We start from the raw sequence: 10,617 nt of genomic DNA, 5'->3' as shown, positions 1-10,617 counted from the left end.
GACCAAACCGCCTCAAACATTCCATGCCCAAGGTTGAGGTTCAATCTACTCGGGATGAAGGAGGGTTCTCCATTACATCCTAAAGGTTTATAAAAATAAAAAAAGAGAAGGATAGAAGAAGAAGATGCAAGTTAAAAGATAAATAAATAATTATTGTCCCACCTTGTCCCTTTTGGAAGTCTTGAAATAACTTGAGCTTGAGTAATGAACTTGAGAGTTGAAGGATGTAGTTGAGGGTTGAGAGATGAGTAGAGTTGAAAGTTGAGAGATGAGAGATGAGTAGAGATTTTGGTAGAGTTTTAGGTTGAAAGATGGGGACTTGAGAGCATGAATTATTCATAGAAAATGAGGGTATTTATAGAGTTTTTGGAGAACTTTTGGGGATAAAGTGGTCCAACCCTAAAAATAATGAGAATGGACATAAGGTTTAGGTTATTTCTTTTTGGATTTTTCATTTGTATGAGGGTAAAGATGACATTTGTGAAGAAATCCTAAAAGCATTATTTGATCATTGGTTTTTTGGTAAATAGAGGTGAAAGAACAAAAGTACTTTTGGGAGGGTGAATAGGGGAGTGACATGTGTAAAGGTAGAGTGGTAGGTAAAAAGTAAGCCTTGGTTCATTTGTAAATAACTCATAAAGCAAGAGTGGAAGTGTATTTTTGAAATGGACCAATGGAAAAATAAAAGTACTTTTGAGAGGGTGAATGGGAGAATGACATGTGTAAAGGTGAAGTGGTAGGTGAAAAGTAGCCCTTGGTTCGTTTGTAAATAACTCATAAAGCAAGGGTGGAAGTGTATTTTTGAAATGGACCAATGGGAGAACTCCACGTATGTACTTGAAGATTCCCATCTTTTGAGGGCATAATGGAAAGTTCTCTCAACTTTATAAATTATTACCAAAGATCAAAGTATCTTTTTGGTTTGACTAACCTTTATAGGAAGGGCATTATTGAATTTTCACAAAGAGGGAGTTGACTCTCCAATTAGATGATGCATTGGGTATTGGGGGTTTATGAGAGATCAACATGTGTCATCTTGTGAAGGGGTGAGAGAATGGACTTGGGTTGGGCTTGGCGTTGGGTTAGGATATGGACTTAGGTTTGGGCTTAGAATGGACTTGATTTTGGATTTAGGATATGGACTTGGGCTTTGGACTTGGATTAGGTTGGATGAGGAAATGGACTTGAGTTTGGGCTTAGAATGGACTTGGCTTTGGATTTAGGATATGGACTTGGGTTAGGTTGGAGGAAGAAATGGACCTTTGTTATGATATGGGTGATGGAACGGTGAATGGAGAATAGTTACGGGTTAGGGACAAGGTTGAGCATGGAAACTATATGACATGATGTATATATGCATGAAAAATGATGCCACGTGGCAATGCGGGTCCATTGAGAGGCTTGAGTCTAATTCGGAATCAATTCGAGGAGATTTGAATTTTCTTAACGGGTTCGTGCAAATTGGGGTGTCTACAATATTTTGTTAGCCCATGAGCTATTTTGCAATTCCCATCTTAATTCGAGTTTTTCTTTTTTCTCAGTTAAATTTAACTTAAATAAAGCTTATGATAAAGTTAGATGGGATTTTGTTTTGAATATTCTCAATCAATTGGGGTGTGATCATACTTGGATTTCTTGGATTAGGGAATGTATTTCGACTCTTAGATTTTCAATTGTTATTAATGGAACTTCTTGTGGGTATTTCTTGAGTAACTGTGGGTTAAGACAAGGGTAATAGAGATAATCAGATGTTCTCAACTGCTAGACTTAGTTGTACTCAACTGCTAGACTTAGTCTTTCAGATCAGATTGTATTATTCAAATGTATTTAACTATAATTAGTTGTCATCCATATATATAGGATTCAGTTTGTAACCTTCCTAGTTTGTAGGATCTTCAACCATTCTTTGTTATCTCTGATGTATTTATATGATTCATTAATCAATAAGAATGGATCAGTTTCACAATCTTATTAAAGGGGACCCTATTTCACCTTATCTTTTTGTTATAATTATGGAAGCAATCTCTTGTCTTCTTGAATAACTTGATTTTTGTTCTTAATAGGAATAATCTTTCTCCTATTTCTCATCTTATGTTTGCTAATAATATTGTTCTTTTTTTCTAAAGATAGTGTTCAATCTGCAAACAATATTAAAGTCCTCGTTAATGATTTTTTTGATATTTCTGGTCTTCAAACCAATGTTGAGAAGAGTAATTTATTCTTTAGTAAAGTATGTTCTAATAAAAATCTCATTCTTCAAGCCTTCTCATTCAGAGAAGGAAATCTTCCAATTAAATACCTAAGTCTTCCTTTGTTCTCCTCTCGTTTGACATTATCCATGTGCTATCCTTTGATTGAGAAAATTCAAAAGCATACTGAGGGTTGGAAATCGAAGTTTTTTATCTTTTGCAGGTAGGATTGAACTCATTAAATCAGTCCTATCTTCTTTTCAAATGTACCGGTCATCTTGTTTCTCCTTGCCTATAGGGGTTATTAACAAAATTGAGTCTTTGTTGATTAATTTCCTTTGGAATGGATCCTCATCTAGAAAATCATTTCACTCAATTAGTTAGTCTAAAGTGTGTCGACCTTTTAAAGAAGGTGGACTTGGAGTTAGAAGGATAAAGGATTGGAATACTATCTGTCTCATGAAATTATTTTGAAAACTAATTAATAAAAATAGTATGTGGAGTTATTGGATACATAAGAGATATGCTCAGAATGGTAATATTTGGAGATGTATTTCGTCGAACGATGCATATTGGGCTTGGAGAGGTATTTTGAAGGTCCAAGATTTTACTAAAAATCATATTCGGTATGTAATAGGTGATGGGTCTAACATGTCCTTTTGGAGGGACCCTCGGTTGGAATATGGCTCTTTGACTGACCAATTCAAGAGAAGGTCGGCTTTTTGTATGAATAGCAACCTTGAAGCTATGGTCTCTGATTTTGCTAGGAGTGATGGTTGGGAGGGCCTTATCAGAGATGATATAAGATTATCGGAAATTGCATATCAGGTTGAAGCTCATCATCCTCTGAGGCCGAATGAAGAAGATAGGATTGTGTGGAAGAAGAATGCGAATGGGAAATTTTCTTTGAAGTTAGCTTGGAATTTGATTAGACGACATGACACAAAAGTAATGTAGTACAAAGCCATTTGGAGCAAGATGAAAATTCCACGTCACTGGTTTATAAGTTGGAAAGTATTGAATCATAATCTGTTAACAATAGAAAACCTTAGAAAACGTGGTCTATTGATGGTTTCACAATGTGTTCTTTGTTGGAATGAGGCAAATGATAATGATCATTTGTTTTTCGAATGCAATTATAACAGGGATTGCTGGAAAAATGTGCTGGGTTGGCCTGCAATTGATAGAGAAAACATGGGAAGGATAAAAGAAGAAGCAACATTTATTGGTAATTATTCGTTTGCTTCTGTTCCTAGCTTAATGCTCTTTTCTACAATCTATCGCATATGGCGTGAGCATAATCGTCGCATATTTGAAGAAAAAGAGTTGAATGGGCAGTAGCTTAGCCATTTAATTATGGTTGATGTGTGTGACAAGATTGAAGGGACGAAGACGTCTAAGGCTGACTGTTTGAACTTAATTCAAAGGTGGGGTTATACTGGCACATTGAAAATAAAATAGACCTCTATTATTTGTTGGACATGTCCTCCAATGGGAGTAGTAAAGGTTAATACAAATGGATCCTTGACAGAGACAAGGGCAAGTTTTGGGTTTCTTGCTAAAAATTTTAAGGGCGAGTTGATTAGTGTTGGGATGGGTCGTTCAAATCATACAGATATTATTACGTTGAAATGGAAGCAATTCTTAATGGATTGCATCATCTTGGAAGGGTAGGATACACGGACATTATCATAAGTTCAGACTCGTTAATGGCTAGCAAAGGAATAAAGGAAGATTGGAGCACTCCTTGGAGATTAATTAGCCTTGTCAAAGATATCAGGAATGTTATGAGGGACTTCAACTCAGTTATGTTGGAATTCAATTGGCAAGAAGCAAACAAAGCGACAGATTGGTTAGCGAGAAGAGGAGTATTAAATGTAAATCCTTGTTTTTTTTAATTCTTCTAATACTCCTGTGGATTTGTATAACATCCTCTTGGAGGATTTCAATCTCTGTTATTTTTTACGTTAGCAGCTTTAATATAAGGGTGGGGCCCTCTATAGCCTCAGCTTACTGATAATAAAAATTAAAAAAAGCACTTTCTCTATATTTGAAGTAGTCTTTCTTCTAAATTTTTTTGAACTCTTACCCACCCCTCCTCCAAAATAATTGGTTTATGAATAATTTATTATCGTAGAATTTCAATTTTTTCGTAAAATAATTAGATCTAATAGATACACATCTCCAATCAAGCTCATTTTTGGTATGTAGGTTCAACAAAGGATGAATTACATATCCATACGGTTAACATTTTCTATGCAATATAATTTTTAATATAAATATGTACACGTATTTAACATTTTTTTTTTTTTTTTTTGATGAGTTGATTAATTAAAAATGTAATATTTAAAAAAAATAGTAAATAAATTGATTAAAGGCCTAATCCACTTAAAAAGAGGATAGAATAGGAATTCATTGAAAGTTGAATGGATTTACAAGGCAAAAAGTGGGATTTCATAAAGTTAATAGTATTTTTATAGGCCCCCTCTGAAAATTCTTAAGTCCTTCAAATTTGATGGCCGGCTTGAGCATGTTTTTTGACCCCCACCCCCAAATTTGAAGGCCGATTGGAGATGCTCTAATTACCCATTTTAGACTTTTCAAGTACTTAAACTATGGTAACCACAGTGCACCCATATGCATTCTTGAACTTCTAGCAATTAAATAAGCCCATTCTAAGACAGCACCAAAGCTCATCATCATTATAAATAGGAGCCATTCTTACCAAGGGCTTTTCCACAACCATATCTACGCTTCCCTCAAGTAGTAAAAAATGGGGTCTGTATTGGCTGAGAAGCCTCATGCTGTTATCATCCCATACCCGGCGCAAGGGCACATAAGCCCCATGCTCAAACTAGCAAAACTCCTTCATCTTAGAGGCTTTCACATCACCTATGTGAACACCGAGTTCAATCATCGACGCCTACTAAATTCTCGAGGTTCCGAGCACAATAAGGTCCTGGACGATTTCCGATTTGAAACCATACCCGATGGACTTCCACCATCACGTCCCAATGCCACGCAAGACATTCCGGCTCTCTGCACCTCCATAAAGAACAATTTCTTGGCTCCGTTCCGCGATCTCTTAATGAAGCTTAACGATTCATCTGATGTTCCTAATGTCACTTGCATCGTGTCTGATGAGCACATGAGCTTCACCCTACAAGCTGCGGAAGAGCTTAATATTCCAGAGGTAGTGTTCTTCACAGGTAGTGCATGTGGTCTCATGGGCTACTTTTGCTTCTCCGAGCTTGTCGAGAGAGGCTATGTACCACTTAAAGGTACACCTAATCACCTTTGTTAATTAGTCCTCACATATTTCAGATATGAATATTAATTCTTTCAGCAGATATACATGATCATCCTCATCATACATGATATCGACCAGGACTTACCAGATTTTCTGATAAAGTTGGCTTGATTCAAATAGGTCTGATATATTTGAAAGAACCATTAGAAAAATTGCCAAAATAGTATTGATTTTGTTGTTTATTGCAAAAAATAATAGTAATTTTTCTAAAATTATCAAAAGCAATTTAAAATTCTTGATTGTCCAATCTTTTCCTTGGATTGTGGCTTACGTGGCATGTGTTGAGGTCTGGGAAGAGGATTTCAATCCTTCAGTCCACAATGGGTGCATACGATCCGGACTCTTTCTGAAATCATTGGATTGTCCACTGTTTTAGCTTTCCATCGTAAAGGTGGGAAACATAAACTTCGAACAGTCCAACAATTTCAGAAATTGTGCCCATAGTTTTAAATCGCTTTCTATAATTTTGCAAGCTTATGGTAATTTTTCGTTAGTTTTTATAGAGCTTATGGTTCAACCTTTGAATTGATTGCACTTCTTGTTTCAGTGAACCATTTTAAAACTCTTTTTTTGAAATGTTTCCTTTAACAAGATAATTTTTTTTTGGGAAAAATCATTATTTCTTTTATAGAATAAAGACTTTTTAATAACTAGATCTTTTATAACTACCCTTTTTTCCTTTCAATATAATTCTTACTTATTAGTATAAAAATAAAAATAAAAATTAAGTCTTTATATATATTGAGCCTGGATCGAGATCCTCATTTGGCTCATGTTAAATGCTACTTTTTGATCCAAATGATACCACAACCCTTTAGATTTTGTTGTCACTGGTTTTAAAAACTAAAATAAAAATAAAAATAAATAATTGGGCCAAATCTTGACTTTGATATGGATGGAGACTGAACTCTCAAAGTTAAAATTAAAATCTAACGGAAAAAAAAACATTTATTTTCAAAAACAATTTTAAGAGTTTTATAAAATCCATGTGGCAATCAATCATGTTTTTGGATACCAAATAGACATGCAATCCATATAGATAGATGGTTCTTGGGTCCATATAGAACCTAGAACAAGGTCTTCATTTGGACCTTGTGGATCCTCTAGATTTTGTGGTATGATTGGTTTATTATATAAATAAAAAACTTTTTTGGACCAAATTTAAAATTAAAATACAACGTTTAAAACATACCTTTTCTCAACCAAAAAATAAAATTGGGAGTTATTATCATTTTATGTGCAGATGAGAGCTACTTGACCAATGGATATCTCGACACCATAATCAACTGGATTCCAGGGATGGGAGAAATCCGGCTACGGGATCTTCCATCTTTTGCAAGAATAACAGATCCAAACGACATCATGTTCAACTACAACATGGAACAAGCGAACAACTGTGTCAAGGCCAAGGGCCTTATACTCAACACTTTCGAAGATTTAGAGCACGAAGTCGTAGAAGCTTTTCGATCCAAGTTTGATCAAGTTTACACTATAGGTCCATTACAATTGCTCGAGAGTCAACTGCCCGAAAGTCAATTGAAATCGATTGGATCAAATTTGTGGAAAGAAGATATGGAGTGCCTTGAGTGGTTGAATCAGAGGGACCCCAACTCGGTTGTTTATGTTAATTTTGGAAGCATCACTGTTATGACACTCCAACAATGGAGCGAATTTGCATGGGGGCTTGCTAATAGCAAGGTCCCCTTCTTATGGATCATTCGACCTGATCTAGTCTCTGGTGAGTCGGCAGTCCTATCGGAAGAATTCATTGAGGAGACTCAAGGGAGGGCACTACTAGCAAGTTGGTGTCCACAAGAGCAAGTAATATCCCACCCTTCAATCGGAGGGTTCTTAACACATAGTGGGTGGAATTCAACACTAGAAAGCATATCAGAGGGGGTACCTATGATATGTTGGCCATTCTTCGCAGAGCAACAGACGAATTGTCGATATGCATGCACCCATTGGGGGATCGGCATGGAGATCGATAGCAATGTCAAAAGAGATGAAATCGAGAGGCTTGTGAGGGAGTTGATGGAGGGAAAGAAAGGGTGGGAGATGAGAAAGAAGGCTTTGGAATGGAAGGAGAAGGCACAATCGTCCATTAAAGAAGGAGGGACTTCTTATGTGAACTTGGAGAAGCTGGTGAAGCATCTTCTTCTTTAGAAATGTGTTTGTCAAATAAAGTTATTGTTATTTGAGATATTTACGAAAAAGTGATCAGCTTTTAATGAATTTACAATTCCGGCTCACTGTTCATTTTAATTACAAAAATGTGAACGATAACGAATGCAGAGGTTTTTAAAGTTTTTAAACAAAAACATGATTGTTCACGTTTTGATAATTAAAATGATCAATGAGCTGAAATCGTAAATAACTCATTTTCAGCTCACAAAATAGTAATTCACCCTAGTTATTTGGAGGTCTCTCGCAGTCAAGAAACCCTAATTGCACCAACTTGGAGCAAAGAAGAAAATATCGAACAAATTCTGATAATAATTATTCTAGGAAGAGAGAATGGCATGTAAATAAGCTAATAGTGTACGTACTTATAAAAAAGTTAGATCAACTGAATTATATACAAGAAGAAAATTTACCTAATTAGAACGATCTTGGAGATATATATGTATATACATTCCATTAGGGGAACCGGAAGAGCTAGGGCTGGAACCAAGGCATAAGGGTCCCTCCCCTGGGCACGTGCAACACCCGCACATCACACACACCGGGTAAGTGAGGCTACGCCCTCACAGATGGTCCCGAGGAAATACTGCTCATACTGGTTATCAAACTCACAACCTATGGACTCTCACCGCTTATTGGATCCGATATTGCCATTGAGCCTAAAAATATCTAAATTTATACGAGCTATAAATAAATATTGTAGAGATTATACACCAAAATATGGAGCCGCAGAAGGTTACGTCTAAATAGCCATATCATAACTAAGGCGCCACCAGCGGTATTGCATCATTAGCATAATTGTACAAATCATTTGCATTTTCCCTGTCTAGATTCATTTGTGAATGTATCACAAAAACATGTCTGTGTTCGCAAAGGTAATACTTTCCATTACCTTTATTTGTTAGTCTGGGCCAAATTTAAAAATATATAATTTATTCACAATAGACTCCACGAATAATTAATAAGAAAAATAATAATATTATGAGTATATTATTCACAAAGTTGAATGAAAGAATGAGATTCATTCAGCCGACTCCAAATTTTTAGGATGAGACTTTGATGATGATGATCGAATAAATTAAATGATTTAGATCATCCAGACAGTCATTGCAAGAAGTCACTCGTGATGCTGAATTCTTGGCACAAATTTTTTTAATTATTTTAGCAGTCATTGTAAGTATATTACCAATTCGATAAAAAAATAAAATAAACAGTAAATTTTTATTTTTTATACCAAAAATGCCCTTTTCTCTTTCTTCTACCTTTTGAATTGAACATAAAATTAAATAATCTTCATTTTATTTTTTACCAGCCGTCTAGGTAAAAAATCTTATTTCTAAAACCGATAAATTACAATTTTCATAATTAATTTGAATAGTGCACCATTTTCAAAATTAATCAATTTTTGGTGCATGTTTTAATAAATTAGTCTAATTTTAAATTGTCACACTTTGAATAACTTAACGCTTAATTGGTGGGATATTCTGACTGCGCTGCCTTCCTTTTTTATTTCTTGATTGTGACCTCAATTTAAAAGTGCCATACTTTGAATCAGTTACCACTTGTTGGGATCTTAGTCAGAGTATGCTGCCTGCCCTTTTTCATTTTATTCTTCGTTGTGACCTTAATTTAAAGTACCATACTTTGAATCATCTACCACTTGATTTGATTTTTCATATATTCATCTAATTAAGTTAAAAGATGTGATATTCAATAATAGGTGTCAAGTGTCAACTACGATGATCTAATACATCTTATTAGGTCTCATTAGTTTAGTAACTTATTGGGTAGACCTGGTTTATGCAAGGGAGAAGACAAACGATCATTTACGTTGCAATGTCAGTGAACCAGTTACCTTATTGACCAAACCACCCATGCATTATCGTTCATAAAAAAGAAATGAATGGCGAGTACACTCACCATATGTCACTAACTCTAGACATATATAAGTAACAAAGGTCGTCATTATCTTTTGAGTCATAATAATCTGACTTACCCACATGGCATACTCGATCAACAGTCCTAACGTGACAGGTTCCAGAATCGGAGATATGCTCTTCTCGGAATACAAAACTGCACCTTTTTATGGGGAACCATAGTTATGTATCCTGGAGAGCAGATATACAGTTCTCGAACATGTCATTAGAGGTGTCGATTGAGTATGCCATGTGGGTAAGTCAGATTATCACGATTCTTATCTCTTACACCACCTCAATACTTTTATAAATGAGTCGTGATAATCTGACTTACCCACATGGCATACTCAATCAACACCTCTACATGACATGTTTGGAAACAATAGATCTATATGTCTCAGGATACACTTTTTAATGGGGAGGTGAAGTTGTGTATCCATCCCTAGGCGTGTAGATCTACGATTCTAAACATGTCACGTCAATGGTGTCGATTGAGTATGCCGTGTGGGTAAGTCAGATTATCATGATTCTTTATAAATAGACTTAAGATTCAGAACGATGCCCCTTTCCTATAGCAACGTCTTTAAAAATAAAGGGTATCTAGATATTCATCAAAGAATCTTGATAATCTTACTACCTCATGTGGCAAACTCAATTGACTACCTTGACGTGACAAGTTCAAGAATCGTAGATCTACGCTCCTTGGGATGCACGGCTGCACTTCCCCATAATAAAGTGTATGTCAAGGGCACCATATATCCCGAGGAGCGCAGATCTACAATTCTCGAACTTTTCACGTCAGGTAGTCGATTGAGTTTACCATGTGGGGTAGTTAGATTATCACGATTCTTCATCAAAATGTTTACATGCTCCCTTGACCTTGGTCATCACTTATAAATCTATTGAAAATTACTTCATTACCCTCATCTTCAACTAGAAACCAAAATCCCTTTGTTTTTTCTTCCCAAAACCATAGTGACAAAATCGAGATTCGAGAACAATTCGGCAAGAGAAAGCT

General features: G+C 35.6%; 1 protein-coding gene across 1 annotated transcript; it reads left to right on the top strand.

The window, feature by feature from the left end:
* Window positions 1–4,825: 4,825 nt before the first annotated feature.
* LOC147406822 (7-deoxyloganetin glucosyltransferase-like) lies at window positions 4,826–7,723 on the top strand. The gene is made up of 2 exons (XM_086435061.1): window positions 4,826–5,470; window positions 6,743–7,723. The coding sequence occupies exons 1-2, from the start codon at window positions 4,963–4,965 to the stop codon at window positions 7,663–7,665; spliced, it is 1,431 nt and encodes a 476-aa protein (XP_086291187.1). The 5' UTR covers window positions 4,826–4,962; the 3' UTR covers window positions 7,666–7,723.
* Window positions 7,724–10,617: the final 2,894 nt, after the last annotated feature.

This window comes from Akebia trifoliata, chromosome 3 (genome assembly GCF_017979445.1).
Source record: "Akebia trifoliata isolate Shusen 1 chromosome 3, ASM1797944v1, whole genome shotgun sequence".
NCBI lineage: Eukaryota > Viridiplantae > Streptophyta > Magnoliopsida > Ranunculales > Lardizabalaceae > Akebia > Akebia trifoliata.
Note: the sequence above shows the minus strand (reverse complement) of the source record. Positions and strands in the feature narration are given on the sequence as shown.